At 47.7% G+C, this 21,074-nt stretch overlaps 1 protein-coding gene across 16 annotated transcripts in view; it reads right to left on the reverse strand.

The window, feature by feature from the left end:
• Positions 1 to 21,074, reverse strand: part of LOC113509856 (colorectal mutant cancer protein) — a 40,435-nt gene that overhangs the window by 2,428 nt on the left and 16,933 nt on the right. For 6 of the 16 annotated variants that reach the window (XM_052892161.1, XM_052892155.1, XM_052892158.1 and 3 more), the window contains exons 2-14: positions 16,813 to 17,416; positions 16,276 to 16,492; positions 15,293 to 15,363; positions 13,051 to 13,157; positions 11,531 to 11,644; positions 10,445 to 10,617; positions 9,638 to 9,729; positions 8,309 to 8,532; positions 5,784 to 5,919; positions 3,890 to 4,005; positions 2,201 to 2,331; positions 1,454 to 1,530; positions 224 to 346 (exon numbers count right to left, since the gene is read on the reverse strand). In XM_052892161.1, coding sequence (XP_052748121.1) covers positions 224 to 346; positions 1,454 to 1,530; positions 2,201 to 2,331; positions 3,890 to 4,005; positions 5,784 to 5,919; positions 8,309 to 8,532; positions 9,638 to 9,729; positions 10,445 to 10,617; positions 11,531 to 11,644; positions 13,051 to 13,157; positions 15,293 to 15,363; positions 16,276 to 16,492; positions 16,813 to 17,352 — 2,121 coding nt within the window. In that variant the 5' untranslated portion in view covers positions 17,353 to 17,416. Of the gene's footprint in view, positions 1 to 223; positions 347 to 1,453; positions 1,531 to 2,200; positions 2,332 to 3,889; positions 4,006 to 5,783; positions 5,920 to 8,308; positions 8,533 to 9,637; positions 9,730 to 10,444; positions 10,618 to 11,530; positions 11,645 to 13,050; positions 13,158 to 15,292; positions 15,364 to 16,275; positions 16,493 to 16,812; positions 17,492 to 21,074 lie in introns of all 16 variants that reach the window. The other 10 variants (XM_052892165.1, XM_052892162.1, XM_052892163.1 and 7 more) reach the window with 6 other exon arrangements.

Consider the following 21,074-nt stretch of genomic DNA (forward strand, 5'->3'; position numbering starts at 1 on the left):
GTGCCTTTAGACTTGTCTTGGGGTACTATAGACGTCACAGTTCGTACCAGCCTGTCCACTGCAGAACACAGACCTCCCTCTTGGGGGGTTCTGCTAGTAGTTACCACGCTCGGCAAGCGGGTTGGCAACCGCTGTTAGGCTTTGGTAATGTTTCAAAAAGGATGCCGCTGCCCATTCCTTGTCCATTAAGTTCCCTTAGTCGTCTGTTTCGAGGTATAATCACCTTGTATTCTTTGTACACCTCCCGGTCGTCGTCGCGCCGCTCGTGCTCGTGCGGCGACAGCGGCTCCAGCAGCTCGCCGCCTGCGCGGGCGCATGCGATCTTCTCGCGCGCCGCCAGCACCTCCTGGCGTAAAGGACAATCGTTACCACAACCTCGCCAGTTATGACAACACTAGCCCCTACAAGTGCAATGAGAGGATACTATATCTACCAGAGGGAGACTTTGTACAAAAGTCGATTGCTTGGGTACCTCTGTCCCGTTCGTGTTTCAACCGTGAAGCAGTTGTGTTTGCATGGCTGTGTTTCGGTTTGAAGAGTGGGATATGGCGTGAATTTACTGGGTACAGAGGAATAACACCTGAGTCCTCAGGAATGGCAACGCATGGGGGGTATCATGGGCGAAACAGTATACTCTGTTATGTCCATGGTACTGCTCATGTCTATAGGCGACGGTTACCATATCCCATCAGGTGGGCCGTCAGCTTGTTTGCCATTCTAAGTTGTATAAAAAGAAGGATGCTAACGGAAAAGTACATACATACATCCAAATCAGCTATTAAGTGTTCACTGTTTAACATAGGCTTGCTCCTATTGAAAGGTTTTGTCAATAGTTGCCACGCTTGGCAGGCGGATTAGCAACCACAGTTAGGCTTTTATCATGTTTTAAGAGGGACACTGCAACCCATCCCTAATATATCCTATCAGAAAAGAAAAAATACAACCGTACTGACAACTTCCTTTTGAAGAGGGTTGATAGAGAATTTCAGTCTCCATGGTTTTTCTATGCTCTCTCTTGCTAATTTCGACAAGTACTGTTCTGGCGGGGGGAAAGGGATTGTTAGCAACGGAGTTTGATAGCTCCATTGCTAGCAATATGCCCTGTCAGGTCGACCTCGTAGATTCGTCACGGTGTGCTAACTGACCTGCTTCATCCTCACCTATCACCCCTCACTGGTGCCCCGCCGGTGTATACCGATAGCGCAGGCGGAGTTGCCATTACATTATCATCCATTATAAAAAAAAGTACTATTTTGGCCCTCTAGACAAGTGGCAAGCGAATTCATCGATGGAATCGACATCGCTAGCGAGTTCGTGAGATAGAGTGAGATAGCAACGTTAGATGTCTCATTCCAACTCACAGACTCGCCAGCGGTGTCGATTCCATCGACGAATTCGCTGGCCACTTGTCTAGAAGCCGTGGTAACTGTACGACTATGTAAGGATGTCTGACCTGCATCATGACGGCCTCTTCTATCTCGTCCATGCTGAACGTGTCCACCGCCTTTGGTATGTCCGCTTCGTCGATGTCTGGAAACAAAACCGTTTGCATTTTATTAGGTGCAAACTCTAAAAATACCTTTCTCCTTTCGGGTTCTCAAGGACTGGAAGAAATCCTATCAAGATTAATTAGTCAGTCGTATACCACGAATGTGGCAATCAAGCATACAGCCTGTCTGATGGTAAACGGTCCCTGTAGTGAATAGACGCTTGCAATACTAGCGGTGTCACGTGCGCGTTGCTGATCTTGAAGGAACCTTAATACATACTTGGGGTTGGGTTTTTTTTATACAATTTAAAATGGCAAACAAGTTTACGGCTCACCTGATGGAAAGTGGTAACCGTCGCCTATAGATATGAGCAGTACCGTGGACATAACAGAGTATACTGTTTCGCCCATGATACTCCCCATGCGTTGTCATTTCAGAGGACTCAGGTGTTATTCCTCTGTACCCAGTAAATTCACGCCATAACCCACCCTTCAAACCTAAACACAACTGCTTTACAATTGAGACACGAATGGGACAGAGGTACCCAAGCAATCGACTTTTGTACAAAGTCTTAATACTGGTAACAAAGGTTATCTATCTATGTACATAAATAAAGAATGGCATTTGTGAAATGAGGAACCAGTCAGTCAGAGGGGAGGTAATGTTGGAGTGTTCGCTGGGAAGCGTGTGAATGTAGCGCGTGCACGTACCGTGGTAGGAGTAGAGGCGCGGCGGCGGGTGGTGCGCGCGCAGCGCCGCCGTGCGCGCCTTGAGCGCCGCCGCGTGCGCGCGCAGCCGCGCCTCCTCCGCCGCCGACCAGGGGCCAGTGGCAGGGACGGCCCTGTGTCACGGATCATGTACTACAAGTGTACGACCTTCACATGTACACATACCCACACGCCACGTACGCACGCACGCACGCACGCACGCACGCACTCACACGCACACGCCCATACAGACACGCCCACGCACACGCCCATACAGACACGCCCACGCACACGCCCATACAGACACGCCCACGCACACGCCCATACAAACATGCCCACGCACACGCTCATACAAACATGCCCACGCACACGCCCATACAGACACGCCCACGCACATGCCCATTCAGACACGCCCATACAAACATGCCCACGCACACGCCCATACAGACACGCCCACGCACACGCCCATACAGACACACATATTTAAAGTAACCCTGTTCGCCGCACCATAATTGTTAATAATTTCAAGCTTTGACTTGCACGAGACAGGCTTTGCTTAGTGTGGGGTCATAGTTATATTGTACCATTGGCTTTGTTTAAGGAAAATAGAGTTTTTTTATATTATATTATTATTATATCCTTTGAGTTCGAATTGGCAAAAGTTACACAAATATACACCAAATTACACAGTCACCATTGAAATAAAGAATATTTTTTTTTGGTTGTTGGTAAGTTATTTTAAAACTTATTTAATTAATTATAATATATATATGTGATATACACACACACACACACACACACACACACACACACACACACACACACACACACACACACACACACACACACACACACACACACACACACACACACACACACACAAAAATATCTAGGTGAGTTGCGTAGATTACATAGATTATAGAGTGAGTCTAGTGTGTTCGGAGTCGCCCATCGAGTGTACCACACTGTGCCAACTGTACAGCTCATGTTCAAGTCAGACATCTGAATATTTGCTCAAAGAAATATTGCGTCGAGAAATGACAAAATATCACGATCATCCCATACTTTTTCTTTATACCACTGAGATGGCATACAAGCATACGGCCCACCTGATGGTAAGCGGTTACCATAGCCTATGAACACTTGCAATACTAGCGGTATTACGCGCGCGTTGCCGACCCTGAAGAAACCTCTTTACTCCTTTTATGAAGAACCTTATGCTGAAGTCTTTTAAAAAAAGACAGGGAGTTCATTCCATAGCCTGAATGTTTATGGAAGGAAGCATCTCTGAAACCGCATTGTACGCGACCGTCAAGGCTCTAAGGTATAGGGGAGAACTCCCTGTCGATGGGGAACTGTATGATGGTAGACGCTTTATCTCCTAAAAAAGCATAAGGTAATTTTTTTAATAGATGATAATGGAATGATAGCCCCGCCTGAGCTAACGGTATACGCTGGCGGAGCACCAGTGAGGGGTGATAGGTAAGAATGAAAAGGTAGGTCAATTAGCACATCGTGACGAATACACCTGGAATTCAGCACGATGGTTTTCAGAGACCTGACAGTGTATATTGCCAGCAATGGTTCTGGTAGTACGCATCATTACCAATCCCCCCCCCCCCCTACACTGCTACTGGGCTACAACCCTCGAGACGAGACAACACAAGTAAATATGATATACGTGGTACTGACTGCGCGTCGTGCTGCAGCCAGGGCCCGGGCGACAGCAGCGGCTCGCCGACGGCGGCGGGCTGGTCGCTGTCCAGCCGCTGCAGCAGCTGCCGCGCCACCAGTTCCGCCGCCTCGCGCTGCGCACACCATACACACAAAATTAAAAAAATGATTTAACACTGGGTTCCAACTCTAACTTAACTTTAACTGCAAAGCAATCAAGCTGACGGTCCACCTGATGGAAAGTGGTAACCGTCGTCTACAGACGTGAGCAGTACCATGGACATAACAGAGTATACTGTTTCGCCCATGATACCCCCCATGCGTTGCCATTCCTGAGGACTCGGGTGTTATTCCTCTGTACCCTGTAAATAAACGCCATATTCCACCCTTCAAACCGAAACACAGCCATGAAAACACAGCTGCTTTATGGTAGAAACACACTGTTGCACACGGAAGATGGCTAGATTTACGCGTAATTACGAAAACAGAAACAACGCGTCGACATCAGATACGTATCTACTCTGTAGTTTAAAAATTCTGTGGTCCGTTGGACTGTGTCCTGGACGCGCCATTGAAATTAGAGCCCGAACGATGCAATTGATTACAGGTAAATGTCCCCATGATGAAACATAGTTATTGGATTAAATGCATTTTTTAATTTACTAGTGGATAGTGCCATTCTTAAGGCTGCATTGACCTCTAGACTTACTTACATACCATTACAGCTGTGATTAAAGTGGCAACGTCGTTTTTTTCTTGTATGAAAAATTTTATGATATTTGAGACACGAAATTGTATCATTATTGTAAATTTACAATTCTATTGTTTAAAGTTTTATTTGTAATCAATCGACAGATGATGTACCTCAGAAATAAATAAATAAATAATCGTAACGTATATGCGTAATACTATATCCCCTTAAAGGGAATGCTGATAATTTGGTAATACCTTATTAGGTCGTGGGGTTCCGGTTCCATGGCCGCCTCGTTCACCAGACCTCACAGCTTGTGACTTTTTTATGGGCTGAAATTAAACGACTTATATACTTACGAGAGGCTCAAAATCGTTGGGATGTAAACTCTAAAATAATCAGCGCCAGCAGCACGTCGTAGGCCTCGAGCGCGCGGTCGGCGGCGGGCGGCGGGCGGCGGGCGGCGGGCGGCGGGCGGCGGCCGCTGGGCGTGTACCTGCGGGCCGGGCCGGGCGGCGGTCTCGGCGAGCGCCAGCAGCACGTCGTAGGCCTCGAGCGCGCGGTCGGCGGCGGGCGGCGGGCGGCGGGCGGCGGGCGGCGGCCGCTGGGCGTGTACCTGCGGGCCGGGCCGGGCGGCGGTCTCGGCGAGCGCCAGCAGCACGTCGTAGGCCTCGAGCGCGCGGTCGGCGGGCGGCGGGCGGCGGGCGGGGCGGCGGCGGCCGCTGGGCGTGTACCTGCGGGCCGGGCCGGGCGGCGGTCTCGGCGAGCGCCAGCAGCACGTCGTAGGCCTCGAGCGCGCGGTCGGCGGCGGGCGGCGGGCGGCGGGCGGCGGGCGGCGGCCGCTGGGCGTGGACCTGCGGGCCGGGCCGGGCGGCGGTCTCGGCGAGCGCCAGCAGCACGTCGTAGGCCTCGAGCGCGCGGTCGGCGGCGGGCGGCGGGCGGCGGGCGGCGGGCGGCGGCCGCTGGGCGTGTACCTGCGGGCCGGGCCGGGCGGCGGTCTCGGCGAGCGCCAGCAGCACGTCGTAGGCCTCGAGCGCGCGGTCGGCGGCGGGCGGCGGGCGGCGGGCGGCGGGCGGCGGGCGGCGGCCGCTGGGCGTGTACCTGCGGGCCGGGCCGGGCGGCGGTCTCGGCGAGCGCCAGCAGCACGTCGTAGGCCTCGAGCGCGCGGTCGGCGGCGGGCGGCGGGCGGCGGGCGGCGGGCGGCGGCCGCTGGGCGTGTACCTGCGGGCCGGGCCGGGCGGCGGTCTCGGCGAGCGCCAGCAGCACGTCGTAGGCCTCGAGCGCGCGGTCGGCGGCCAGCAGCGCGCCGCACAGCGCCACGCACGACGACTCCTGCACCGCGCACGCGCTGTACAGCCTGCCGCACACCGCGCACATTACTTTATACTCCTTTCACTTCTCACTATTGAAAAAGATTACCCTCGCCTGTCACCGCGATTTCAAGATCCCCGCGATTAGAATGAAGATAGCTTTTAAATGCTACTTTGCTTCGGCCGAATCGCATCCGAACCCGCTCATAGAAAAAGCGGATTTGTACACCTCAAAAGAAAACGTTACGTTTCGACATCGTCCCTCAAGGCACGCACTCATTGACCCCGACGATCCCCTACCACTGGCGATCCCGTCCCTCCCCGAACACTCCTACACATAGCACACACCGTCCCCGCCGGCGGGGACGAAGATCCTACACACCCAATTCGCATCCTCGCGCGGGCAGTTATCTGCCCGAACGCATCTCGCCTGCGTCATTGCGAGCGTTAGATTATCTGCCCGAACGCATTTCAATCGTCGGTTCGTCTCCCACCGTCAACGATCGATCGATCCCCATTCCTTGACGGGGGTCGAAGCGGTGGCAAGAGTCGAGGTTCAAGCCACTATGACGCCCTCGTGCCCACACCACAGTCCATTAGTAAGAGCTGACGTTTTGGTTGCTCCCTTCTCGCTAGCTTTGAGTGACCAGCCCATTGCCACTTCAGCTTGCTTATCCTTCGGGCTATGTCGGTTATTTTGGTTCTTTTGCTGATATGGTCGTTTGGGATTCTATCACGCAAAGAGATTACGAGCATGGCCCTCTGCATAGCCCGCTGAGTAACTTATAGTTTTTACATACGGGCAATCGTGTAGATCCACGTTTCGGTTCCGTAAGTCATCACTGGCAACACGCACTGGTTTAAGACCTTTGTCTTCAAATTCTAAGGTATTTTGGATGAAACAATATGACGTAGTTTCCCGAACGCTGCCCAGCCGAGTTGGATCCGTCGGTTGACCTCTCGGTCAAAGTTGGACTTACCTATTGGGACAACTTGTCCCAGGTATACATATTCATCGACAACTTCGAGCGTAGTGTTCTCAATGACATGGACGTTAGACGTGATCTTAGTCTTGTCCATGTTAATCTTAAGACCTATCTGTTGAGAAACACCATTGAGGTCATTGAGCATACTATTCAGACCATCCAGGGATTCCGCCATAATTACTATGTCATCGGCAAATCGAAGGCGAGTGGTGCATTCGCCATTGATGTTTATATCATATCTTTTCCAGTCCAACAGTTTGAAAACATCTTCCAGTGCAGCTGTAAAGTTTCGGGGGTATGAGGTCACCCTGTCTTACACCTTTCTGCACTGGGATGGGTTTCGTACTCCGGTTCTATATTCGGATAGACATCGTAGTCTTAATGTACATACACTTCAATACTTCGATATATCTATAGTAGAAGACATGAAACTCAAAGCATAGTTTGAGGTAATCGGGAGTTGTAAAATGGAAAAGAAGTGTGTTTTATGGTAATTAAAAATTCTTGGTGCGTAGCATTTTATGTATTTTTTTTTATATGTGCTTGCGTTTACATGAATTACTCAAGCTGTGCACATAATGTAATTAGATTGCAATCTAGCCGTTTTGCTAACCTAATTATTGTGTATGCCATGAAGTGGACTGTATATCAATAAGTCGCAGGTTCGGTTAAATCCGGCTCGAAGGACCTTTTTGTATATGCTGTGAACGTATTTTTATTTATATTAAATTAAAATCATCATTTCAATAAAAGTCTGCATTTTTCCCATATTAGACAATTTTAATATTATTTTTAATTTTACATCAATTGTCAAAACAACGTTTCATACAAAAATAATAAAGTGGTTGTATAACTTAAAAATGAAATAATTGCTGTTTACGAACTTAAACCAGAAATTTTCGAACATCTCTGTAAATTATCGATACCCATTAACTCTTCTCTCTCCGCGTCTAGGGAGAGTAGATAAAGTTTTGTTTGAGAAATCAGTTCAGGGTACGATAGGGCTGATATACCTGAAGGTAAGAAAAGCCCTTAAAATAATAATAATAATTAAAAAAAAAACTATTATTTATGTTTTTTTATGTTTATGATCTGTTTTATGTGTCTAATAAATAAATCTACATACATAAAAATGAATTGCTATTCGTTAGTTTCGCTAAAGCCGAATATCGTAACACAAGGTATCCTAGTACGGATTCTGTCCACTTGCAATGCCAGTCTGTATACATATATTAGATTTAGTAAAATGTATAAATGAAGTGCCATTCATTTAAAAGGAGTGGCCAGTGAGTGTGTGTATTGTATATGGGAGCGTGCGTGTGTGCGTGCATGCGAGTGTGTGTGTGCGTGTGTGTACGTGCGTGTGTGTACGTGTGTGCGTGCGTGCGTGCGTGTACTGTGCGTGCGTGCGTGCGTGCGTGCGTGCGTGCGTGCGTGTGCGCGTGCGTACCTGTGCGCGGTGTCGCGCGCGGTGGCGAGCGCGGCGCGCAGCAGGCGGCAGTCGGCGCGCAGGCGCAGGCAGCGCGCGCGCCACGCCGCCAGCGCCGCGGTCGGCGCGGCCGGCGCGCCGCCGCCGCCGCCGCCGCCGCCGCCGCCGCCACACAGCGCCTCGCGCAGCTCCGCGGCCGCGCACACGGGCAGCGCCAGCCGCTCCGCCTCGCCGTGCCACCACGCCTGCCGCACACCACCACCTCGTCACTACCGCGCGTAACGATCCACCACCACGTCGCGCACAATCACTGTACACAGACGGCTAGGAGCCTTGTACCGCTGTATAGGCGACACCTACATTCACCAGCGGACACACGACTGATATAACGATGATAAAATAGCAATAAAACAATGAGCAAGCATAACGTTCATTATTTATTATTTTGTACAATTATTTCCTTTATTTACCATAATATATGTGATTTTAGCTCACAGTAACTTAATATCAACCTCGTTACTACAGAATAACCCGTAAGTCCTTTAATATGAAAAAATAAAATAAAAAATAAAACTAATTACATTATAAATTATATTTTTATTCACAAACTAGCTGTTGCCCGCGACTTCGTCCGCGTTTCCGTCGTTTCTCGTAAAATAAGTAGCCTATGTCCTGCCTCAAGGTTCAGTGGTTTTGATGTAACAGACACATTTCCCTTCACTGCTCAGCTCCTATTGATCGTAGCGTGATGAAAAGTATACTATAACCTGCCCGGGAGTATGAAGAATAATTGTACCAAGTTTCGTTAAAATTTATCGAGTAGTTTTTGTTTCTATAACGAACATACAAACAGGCAGACTGGCAAAAATTTTACTGATTGCATTTTTGGCATCAGTATCGATCACTGATCACCCGCTGATAGTTATTTTAGAAATATATTTCATGTACAGAATTGACCTCTCTACAGATTTATTATAAGTATACATAGATAAAGCTTGAAAATCGGGAATTATTTTTCGAAAATAACATCTTCCAAATGTAATCCGTTACGATCACGGCACTCTAACAAAAGACTTCTAACATCGTCGACGACTGCGCGGTACGTCGCTGCTGAAGTGCTTGCCACTTCTCTGCGGACGTTTTCTTTTAGGGCATCAATTGCCCGCGGCTAAGTATCATACACTTTAGCCTTAAGGTAGCCCCGCAAAGGAAATCCATCGGAGTCAGATCCGAACTACGTGGTGGCCAGGAGCTTGCTTTTATACCAAAACTGAAATCTTACATAAGTTTAGAGAAATGGCGGCTGGGAATCGATCCTAGTGTATAAACCAAATAACAAGACGCCCCAACCTGGTCGTCGAGCTGCTCGGTGGACTCCGAGTCGCCGGCGCGCCGCAGCCGGACCCTGGACGCCAGCTTAGCTTGTCTCGCCTCACAGCGGCCTGTGTGCAAGCAAATCATCCAATATTAGGAACAGTAATATATTTTTTAGACTCAAGATTATTTATTTGTAAAAACATGCGTATAAACACATGCAGATTTTTTTTTATACGACTTAGAATGGCAAACAAGCTGACGGCCCACCTGATGGAAAGTGGACCGTCGCCTATAGACAGCAGTACCATGGACATAACAGAGTATACTGTTTCGCCTATGATACCCCCATGCGTTGCCATTCCTGAGGACTCAGGTGTTATCCCTCTGTACCCTGTAAACTCACGCCATATCCCACCCTTCAAACCGAAACACAGCCATGCAAACACAGCTGCTTCACGGTTGAAACACGAATGCGACAGAGGTACCCAAGCAATCGACTTTTGTACAAAGTCTCCCTCTCCAGGTATATTCACCACTATGGGTTAACTGATCTTTATTTTCATCCTTATCTATCATCTCTCACTGGTGGCTCAGACAGTGTATACCGTTAGCACAATCGGGGTTACCATTGCATTATCATTAATAGAACAATAACCACAATGGTTTCCAGGGGGAAAGTACCTGATAAAGTATTTTGGAAGCGATGTGGCTATTCGACCCCATTACTAACAATCCCTTTCCCCTTTGTATCACCATCACTTGGCATCAGGTGAGCGGTCAGCTTGTTTGCCAGCCATATTTGAGTTGTTCCTTTCTGAAAGTATACGAAGCTCCAGGTACCTGGCGAGGCGGCGAAGAGCTGTGCCTCGGGCGAGCCGTGCTCGCGCTCGCAGCTGCCGGCGCTGCGCCGCGCGCGCTGCCGCCACCTGCGCACACGCAACATCACAACTACACCGGCCCCAACATCCAGCCCTGCGGTACACCAACTTTTCAGACATTCATTGTCCAAACATCTGTATATATAATAATCACTCATACACTCCAGTTATGGACTGCTAGCATAGACCAATAGCTCTTTTATTGAATGAAAATGGTATGGTAACCCCGCCTGCGCTAACGGTATACGCTGGCGGGGCACCAGTGAAGGGTGATAGATGAGAATGAAAACAGGCCAGTTAGCCCATCATGATGAATTCATCAGGAATAAACCATGATAGTTTCCAGCGGGAACCGCGACGAGGTCGACCTGGTTGGCTATATTGCTAGCAATGGGATTCTCAGTCTCCATTACTAACAATCCCTTTCCCCCCAGACCAATAGCTTAGCTAGAGTTAGCAAATTTAAATCATCTTTATTTAAATAGACTTGTTAAAAGGTTAACTTGTTAAATCTACTGCAGTGTTCGGAAGGTTGTTACCTGTTGAGAAGAGCCCGCGAGAAACTCAACAGTTGCTTTTTTAAATCTCTGTTAACATTATGTGTATTTGTTTAAATGTACACATGTCTTTTTCTCAATGCCCCCTACCCATAGGTTGTCTGGCAGAGATTGCTTAGCGAAAAGGCCGCCTTTTGTATCACTTCCCAATAATATTTACTGTACTTCTCTTTTTACTTAGTACAATAAAGTGTAAAATAAATAAATATGTCTAAAATTACTTGGTTATTAAAATTTCATTCATCAAACCCTCTTAATAGGTCCCAAAATCGAGTTTCCCTGCGGTTTTTTTATACAACTTAGAATGGCAAACAAATTGACAGGCCCATCTGATGGAAAATGGTAACCGTCGCCTATAGTCATGAGCAGTACCATGGACATAACAGAGTATACTGTTTCGCCCATGATACCCCCCATGCGTTGCCATTCCTGAGGACTCAGGAACTACTATTGTTCTCTCGGGCGACGGGCTCAGGGAAGCGGATTCTCACCTGGCCGTGCTGAGGCAGGCGTCGGAGTCCCGTTCGGACAAGTTGACGCTGGTGTCGCAGGCGTCGGCGGGCGGCTGCGTCGGCGGGGACACCTCCACCCGCGGCTGCTCCATCCTGAACATACAACTGGCCTGTTTAAGAGTGATAGATACACAGGCAGTCCCTTTATAAGAGAGAGATCTTGTATTAAAGACGTTTGGATGTAGACCTCTGTTCCTCTCGTGTTTCTGCTAAAAAGCTGTCCTTGCAAGGCTGTCTCGGTTTAAGAGAATGCCATGAGATAGCAGTGACATTACAGGGTACAGAGGCACAACGCCTTATTTCAGGGGCAAGGGGGGAGTGGGGGGAGGGGGGAGTGATTGTTAGTCATGCGCACTACCAGTCCCCTTGCTAACAATATACGCTGTCAGATGGACCTCCCCTGGAAACCTTCGTGCTGGATTCCAGCCGTATTTACGATGAGCTAGCTAACTAATCTAGGATAGAAGCGGTTATTAGTAATGCGGACTGTCTGTCCTACTGCTAGCAACATGCCCTATCAGGTCGATCTCTCCCTGATCCACCCGGAAACTATCGTGTTGAATTCTAGTTGTATTTATCATGATGGATTAACGGTACTGCCTTTCCATCCTCACCTATCATCCCTCACTGGTGCCCCACCAGCGTATACCATTTTATTATCATCAAAAACTACCTTAGTTCTCAGTAATAGTAACATATAAGAGGTGGAGGGAAAGATATTGTTAGTAATGGAGCCTAATTGACCTATTGCTAACAATACACCATCAGGTCGACCTCCACGCGGTTCCCCCTGGAAACCGTTGTGGTTAATTCTAGTGGAATTCGACACGATGGGCTAACTGACCTGCCTTTTCATCCTCACCTGTCATCTCTCACTGGTGCCCCGCCGGTGTATCCCAATAGCGCAGGCGGAGTCACCATTTCATTATCACCCATTAAAAAAAAAAACATATAAAAGGTACCATGGGAGTTACAATGCTTTCTATGATATCCATGGTTCTCTTATTTGGAGAATTTTTATCGTCCAAACCAGTTATGTGTAAAAAATGAAGGCGGTAGGGGGCAGCACTATAGTTGTTGGTTCAGCTAGCGGAAAAAAACGGTTAAGATCTTTCGAGAACATCGAACGGTTAAAATCCACCATTCATTTACCAGAGGGAGACATTGTACAAGTCGTTTGCTTAGACACCTCTGTCCCATTCGTGTTTCAACCGTGAAGCAGTTGTGTTTGCATGGCTGTGTTTCGGTTTGAAGGGTGGGATATGGCGTGAATTTACAGGGTACAGAGGAATAACACCCGAGTCCTCAGGAATGGCAACGCACGGGGGGGTATCATGGGCGAAACAGTATACTCTGTTATGTCAATGGTACTGCTCATGTCTATAGGCGATGGTTACCGCTTTCCATCAGGTGGGCCGTCAGCTTGTTTGCCATTCTAAGTTGTATAAAAAATCCAACAATGGTATAACCGGTGCACAGTACACGCGCCCTGTTCTGACCTGTTCGTCTCGCTGGTGTCCGTGGTATCATCAGGCAGCTCGCGTGGTTCTCCCCGCTCCTGCGGCGTGGGCAACTCGGCTGGACTCAGAGCTGATGATGTGTCATTCTGTAATGTACAAACATCTATTTACCATACCATATTAGGCTTCAACTATCCACTGCTGATCATAAGGGAAGTTTCGCCAGCAGTTGCCACGCTTGGCAGGCGGTTTGGCAATTGCAGTCAGGCTTTGGAGATGTTTTAAGAAGTTGATACCTGTCTCTCTATTATTAAGTTCCTTTAACCGCCTCTTACGACACCCTCAAGAGAAAAAGGGGGTGGCTTGTTCTATGCCGGGACCACACGGACATTTAGACACTTCGTTTGTAATGGATAAACTTATACTTTATACCAGAGGCAGACTTTGTACAAAAGTCGTTTGCTTGGGTACCTCTATCCCATGCGTGTTTCAACCGTATATCAGTTGTGTTTGCATGGCTGTGTTTCTGTTTGAAGGATGGGATATGGCGTGAATTTACAGGGTACAGAGGAATAACATCTGAGTCCTCAGGAATAGCAGCGCATGGGGGGGGGGGGGGTATCATGGGCGAAACAGTATACTTTGTTATGTCCACGGTACTGCTCATGTTTATAGGCGACGGTTACCACTTTCCATCAGGTGGGCCGTCAGCTTGTTTGCCATTCTAAGTTGTATAAAAAAAACTCAAAAAAATACTATGTACGAGGTTTGTCCGGAAAGTACGTATAAAAGTTTTTTAAAAATTTTATTTTACAATTATTCAGGTAAATCAATTTTATCCCCTTCAAAGTACTCCTCCTGTGACATAATGCACTTGTGCCAACGCCGTTTCCACTGTGAGAAGGCTCCTTGAAAGTCCTCTGGTTGTAGGTTTCTCAGCTGCCCCGTCGTAGCTTTTTTTATCTCATTTATGTCCCCCAAATGCCGCCCCCGAAGTACCAATTTGGTTTTTGGGAACAAGAAGAAGTCACACGGGGCCAAATCCGGCGAATAGGGGGGTGTTCGGTCACCGTAATGGAATTTTTACTCAAAAACTCACGGACAACAAGAGAGGTGTGGGCAGGGGCATTGTCGTGGTGAAGAATCCAACGCCCCTCTCGCGCCAATTCTGGACGAACTCGTGCCACACGAGCTTTGAGGCGTCTGAGCACATCGACGTAGAATTTTCCATCAACTGTCTGGCCTGGAGGGACGAATTCTTGATGGACAATCCCCCGAACATCGAACTCTTTCTCGGCCCTCTCTGAATCTTTTTAGCCACTTGTGGACGGTTGGTTCCTTCACAGCATCATCCCCATAAACTGTTCTGAGATCGGCAAAAATTTCACGGCCATTCTTGCCGAGTTTCGAGAGAAACTTGATTACGACGCGCTGCTCTTCAACGGAAGCGGGCTCCATGCCGACGGGGTTTCGTTAAGAGGTAACTTCACAGATGGCGTGACAAGCTAGTTCGCACCGCACGGCGGTCAGACCAGAACTGAAGCATTGTTAGGGACATAAGGAAGGGGTCCTGCGCTTACCTGGCCTCCCCACTCCTCTTTCTCGCATTCCAGAACACTTTTATACGAACTTTCCGGACAGACCTCGTATGGTGTTAAAAATTCTCACACCTATAGAAATCTCCACTATCAGTGAATAACAGGCTATATACCAGGGGTGGCCGACTTGTGTAAACCCAAAATCTACTGTTTACTGACGAAACCCTGTACGGTCCAAATACATATTTCTTGAAATCACAACACAGGGGGCAAACGAGCATGCGACTCACCTGATGGTAAGTGACTACCGCCGCCCACAACACTAACGGCATTGCAGGTGTGCTGCCGGCCTTTTAAAAAGGAATATGCTCTTTTCTTGAAGGTTATGTTGTCGTATCGGTTCGGAAATACTGCTGCTGAAAGTTGATTCCAAAGAGTGGTTGTGCGTGGGAGCAAGTGCCTTGAAAAACGCACGGTGGAAGACCGCCACTCGTCCAGATGGTTGGGATGAAATTTTAGTTTATGGCGGGTTGTACGATGGTGAAAATCAGCAGCAGGTTCTTAGTAACTACCTTTTTATATCAGTGGCAGCACTGCGTCCGAGCATCCTTCGCCAGATTAGCAAAATCTTATATTTTTGGCTTGCCACGATAGACTGGACTAATAGTCGCGATCGGCCGGTTGGCCATCCCTGCTGTAATATTACTTTAAAATTCCTAATTATACTTGGTAACGTGCCACACCTGTTCGGTCCGGGATCTATCCGCGTCGTTGTCCAGTTCTCCGGCCGGCTGCGTCGTGGATTCACACTCGTCTGCAGGCAAAATAAGGTAAACCAATCAATAGTTGTCAATCTTTGGGTTAAGGTTGGTAGGGATCATAGGGAATTTCCTTTTACCCCGGCTTCAACTCTGGGGGCAACAACCCTCAGGTCTCTAGGGGAAAGGGATTGTTAGTAATGAGATTTAACAGTCCCATTGCTAGCAATATATCCTATCAGGTCGATCTCCACGCGGTTCCCCTGAAAACCATAGTGGTTAATTCTTGTTCAATTGGTCACTATGGCCCAACTGGCCTTCATCCTCACCTGTCATCCTTCACTGATACCTCGTCAGCGTATGCCGATAGCGCAGGCGGGGTTATCATTCCATCTTCACCTATTAAAAAATACCCTTCGATCTTTGGCTCCAATAACACTCCAATATATGATGTAGTGGTCTTCTGATACAGGTAAAGTGGTTGATCACTAAACAAAATTGGACACGAAATACTAGGTGGCGCTGGAATCGAGACTTGTGGTGTTTGGTGATTATTTTGTAATTAAAGATAATTGGAGACAAAAGAGTTTTTTTTACAAAACAGGGAGCAAACGAGCATGGGACACACCTGATGGTAAGTGACAACCGCTGCCCATGGTCATTCACAACACCTACGGCATTGGAGGTGTGCTGCCGGCCTTTTAAAAAGGAATATGCTCTTTCCTTGAAGGTTATGATGTCGTGTCGATTTGAAAATACTGCTGCTGGAAGTTGATTCCAAAGAGTGGTTGTGCGTGGAAGAAAGTGCCTTGAAAAACGCACGGTGGAAGACCGCCACTCGTCCAGATGGTTGGAATGAAACTTTAGTTTATGGCGGGTTGTACGGTGGTGAAAATCAGCAGCAGGTATTAATCCGAACAATTCCTCAGAGCACTAGAAGCGATAGAAAGCGAGTGACTTTAACAGACCTGACACTTCCTCCTCGGGTATGGCCCTGGCGTGCTTGTCGGCTGCCCTTCTCCTCACCAGCTCCGCAATGACTCCGTGCAGCTCCGCCAGCCTCGCGTCGTGGGCCCTGGCCGCAGCCGCCGCCCTCTGCCGTTCGGCGGCCAGCGCCCGCGCGAGGGCGTCTCTCTCGGCGCGAAGACTCGTTACGTCTTCTCGGTCGCTGCTCTGTGTCGCCACCTGGTGACAAGTTTTGATATATGTTACAATTCAGTATTATTCAATGTGAAATAATCAAGCAAACGTGAGCTGACCAGTCCCCACAAGCAGCACCCGTCCACGAGTATAACGAATGAGCCAGCCATAATTGCGCTCAATCATATTTAAGGGAACTCAACGACTTGACGACTTATAATTTCGAGTCCATAGAGTATAATGCTAGCCAACAGTCAAATCCTAACGTATCAATATAGGAAGAGTGGTAAAAGAGTGGAATGGGATCTAACACAACCTACCGAGGTGGGAACGGATTGTAATTAATGGAGTCCAACACAACCTACCAATATTCCATTCTGTCCGGGCATCGGCGGTGCAGTCACGGGCCTCAGACTGGAGTACCTCCACGAGGACTCCCGGGAGATCTCCTCGTCAGCTACATTTGGACAGCACAAGTACCAGCTCCTCGTCCTCCTTACTCCTGAAGACGTCTCCAATTGAGTCAGAGGCAGTCTGCCGACGACTTCTAGCTCCGCGAGCAAGGGTTCCTTCTCCTTCGGCTCCGGCATAGGAAAGGTCCCGGCTGTGGAGTATGTCTCCCCTGGTAGCTTCCTCGGGTTCTCTGGAGTGGTATATTCAGGGAGACTCCACTGCCTGACTCTGTCCCGTAACGGTGGCACTTCCCTGACCGCGCCATCGTTGAAAACCTCGTTGGACTCCACATATTCGCTTTGTTCGTCCGCGTTCTGGGTATTCGGGGGGTTGTCCTGTATGATTGGGTCATTCTTCTTCTTCAGCCGCTCCAAGTCAGCATAGTAGTAGGCCGTGGAGCGGGGCGGCTCCCCCGGGACAGACCGTATCGACGCCAGATTTGTGATCTTCATACCATTTTGGTAGCACTTTCATAGTACGGCAATGATTTTTGTTATCTAGTTGGAGATGGGCTTTCTGTTTGGTTGGTGATCACGGATTTTTTTAATATTAGTTTGTACTCGTATGAGACCGTCTCCAATACGACTGCTACTTTTTTTTTGTATATTAACCAGAATGTGAATGATACTACGATGATTCAAATACCGGCAGTCTGGACTATTCGCAAATACCCTTAGGATAGTGTTAGAGCTGGCCCGGACCCTACGCAACAGAGATGTGTACCGCTTTCGTATAGTAACATAGAAACAATCAACACGCTCTTCGACGAACATTCTCGATGCACTACAAAACCAGGAGTTCTCCAACAAGACCCTAAACGCATTATAAATGGTAACTTTGCTAATTGATAAGACCGCGTTTTGTATTCCGTAAGTGTAATATATATTTATCTTTGTATTATTCTTTAAATGGTGCAATAAAAAGTAAATAAATTAATAAAATCCACGCGTACGGAGAAGCGAGCTAAGGGCTAGTAGACTGTCCACGAGAACAAGGCACGCCCCTTCAAAATCCGAAGAACTAAAAATGTCGCGAAGTGACGATGCCGTAAGTGCCTACAGCTCGCGCTCAGCGGACCGAAGCACGTTGTCAGTCTCACGCTGGCGTCATAGTCGCTCATGACTATGGATCCCGAATTGATTCCGAAACTAGAGCTTTTTCGATCTAATTACACGTAAGTTAAACCGGGTAGTACATTAGAATAAAAAATATATTACCACTTTGCTGAGTGGTAACGAATTAACTCATCTTTTCATATCCAAACGTTGCTTTTTTTTTTTAAAAAGAGTGATAATGGAATGGTAACCCTGTCTGTGCTATCGGTATTCGCTGACGGGGCACCAGTGAGGGATGATAGGTGAAGATGAAACTAGGTCAGTTAGCCCATTGTGATGAATCAGACAAGAATTAATCACGATGGTTTCCAAGGGGAACCGCGTGGAGGTCGACCTGACAGGGTATATTGATAGAAATGAGGATTAACGCCTCCGTTACTAACAATCCCTCTCCCCTCGGTCCAAACATTGTTGACCGGTGACGAGTAACCTCGGCATTGCACTAGCGTATAGGTACGCCCTTCTACCACGACGAGCAACATCGTTTGGATGGTTTCCAGGGGGAACCACAATGATAGCAATGGGGACTAATCTCCCCATTACTAATAATTCCTTTCTCCCCTAACCTCAAATGCATTGCACGGAGTCAGTGGATGCAGGTGGCTCAGGACCGTTCCTTATGGCAGTCTATGGGTGAGGTCTGTGTCCAGCAGTAGGGGAGAACGGCTGGGATGATGATGAAAAATAAACCAGAGGGAGACTTTGTACAAAAGTCGATTGCTTGGATACCTCTGTCCCATTCGTATTTCTACAGTGAAGCAGTTGTGTTTGCATGGCTGTTTCGGTTTGAAGGGTGGGATATGGCGTGAATTTACAGGGTACAGAGGAATAACACCTGAGTCCTCAGGAATGGCAACGCATGGAGGTATCATGGGCGAAACAGTATACTCTGTTATGCCCACGGTACTGCTCATGTCTGTAGGCGACGGTTATTACTTTCCATCAGGTGGGCCATCAGCTTGTTTGCCATTCTAAGTTGTATAAAAAAAATCCATAGGGTTACCAATAGAAAACACCGTCTACTTAATTACATTGTTTTTGCACCTTGAAAAATGTTTCCATTAGCGAAAAATCCCGTGCGTGTGGCCAATTAATTCTGACCTTTATCCAAAGGTCGTAAGGTCGTAATTAATACTGGAGCTCTAGGTTTGCGGTGGACGCGTAATAAGGAGTAGGGTTGTCACTTGTTAAATACTATTAAAGGTTGGGGGGAAAAGGGATTGTTAGTAATGGAGACAAAGAATCCCATTGCTAGCAATATATCCAACCAGGTCGACCTCCTCGCGGTTCCCCCTGGAAACTATCATGGTTAATTCCTGATGAATTCATCATGATGCGCTAACTGGCCTGTTTTCATTCTCATCTATCAACCTTCACTGGTGCTCCGCCAGCGTATCCCGTTAGCACAGGCGGGGTTACCACTCCATTTTCATCCAATAAAAAAAAATACTATTAAAGGATTTTTGACGTTATGAAGTGAAAAGTGGGTTCCGCATAGAAGTCACTAGGGTTCCGCGAAATTATTTATACGGTGAAACAATTTCATTGTTCACATTAAAAATTAAAGGAAACTATAAAATATGTTATACTTTTAAAATATTTCTAATAAAAGCTTTTGTTTTTATTTAATTTAAACAGTGTTTTTGATTTTTTTTTTAATTGATGATAATGTAATGGTAACACCACCTGCGCTATCGGTATACGCTGGCGGGGCACCAGTGAGGGGCGATAGGCGAGAAAGAAAAGGCAGGTCAGTAAGCCTATCGTGATGAATACACCTGGAATTTAGCACGATGGTTTCCAGGGGGGATCATGTAAATGTCGACCTAACAGGGTATATTGCTAGTAATAAGACTGACAGTCCGCGTTACTAACAACCCCCTCTTCCCCTGCAGTATGCTGTTGGTGTTCCTATAAAGAAATAAATCTATTGGTTAAATGTGCGTCGTGCCAACCCTAGCTGTCTCCTTCGGATTACTCTACATAACTATGGCGACGCTGTCAAGTTTTTGTTTGGCGGGAACTTGGATCAAGTATTTTTACTAAACGGCAAGCCAGTATAATATACAGGGAAGACTTTGTACAAACGTCGATTGCTTGGGCACCTCTGTCCCATTCGTGTTTCAACCGTGACGCAGTTGTGTTTCGGTTTGAAGGGTGGGATATGGCGTGAATTTACTGGGTGCAGAGGAATAACACCTGAGTCCTCGGGAATGGCAACGCATGGGGGGTATCATGGGCGAACCAGTATACTCTGTTATGTCCACGGTACTGCTCATGTGTATAGGCGACGGTTACCACTGTCCATCAGGTGGGACGTCAGCTTGTTTGCCATTCTAGTTTGTATAAAAAAAAAGACTGGAGGCTTGGTTTTATTTATTTAATTTGGAATAGCAATTAATCTGACGGCCTAGTTTACGAAAACTGGTAACCATAACCTATATATAACAGCAACGTGGACACCACAGGATATACTGTGACGCACAGGAGTACCAACTCTTCATACGTTGACATTCCTGACGAGTATGCTGTTTTTTTTTTATGGATAATGTAATGGTAACCCCACCTGCGCAAACGGTATACGATGATGGGGCACCGGGGGACAGGTCGACCTGACAGGTTTTTTTTTGATAGGTGATAATGGTATGGTAACCCCGCCCGCGCTAACAGGATACGCTGGCGGAGCACCAGTGAAGGGTGATAGGTGAGAATGAAAACAGGCCAGTTAGCACATCATGATGAATTCACCAGGAATTAACCATGATAGTTACCAGGGGGAACCGCGAGGAGGTCGACCTGGCTGAGTATATTGCTAGCAATGGGATTCTCAGTCTCCATTACTAACAATCCCTTTCCCCCCCGACCCGAAAGATTATATACTAACAATGGAACTGGCCGTCTGTATTACTAATAAAGCTTCCCCCCTAACGCCCCACCAGTGTAACAGCATTAGCACAGGCGGGGTTACCATTCCATTATCGTCCATTTAAAAAAATTACCCATATCTCGCCTAGACGAGAGGGACAGCGTTTCCCTTTCGTCAGTCTCCCTGGGGTCAT

Source organism: Galleria mellonella, unplaced genomic scaffold (genome assembly GCF_026898425.1).
Source record: "Galleria mellonella isolate WM207_F2 unplaced genomic scaffold, CSIRO_AGI_GalMel_v1 utg150, whole genome shotgun sequence".
NCBI classification, from domain to species: Eukaryota; Metazoa; Arthropoda; class Insecta; order Lepidoptera; family Pyralidae; genus Galleria; species Galleria mellonella.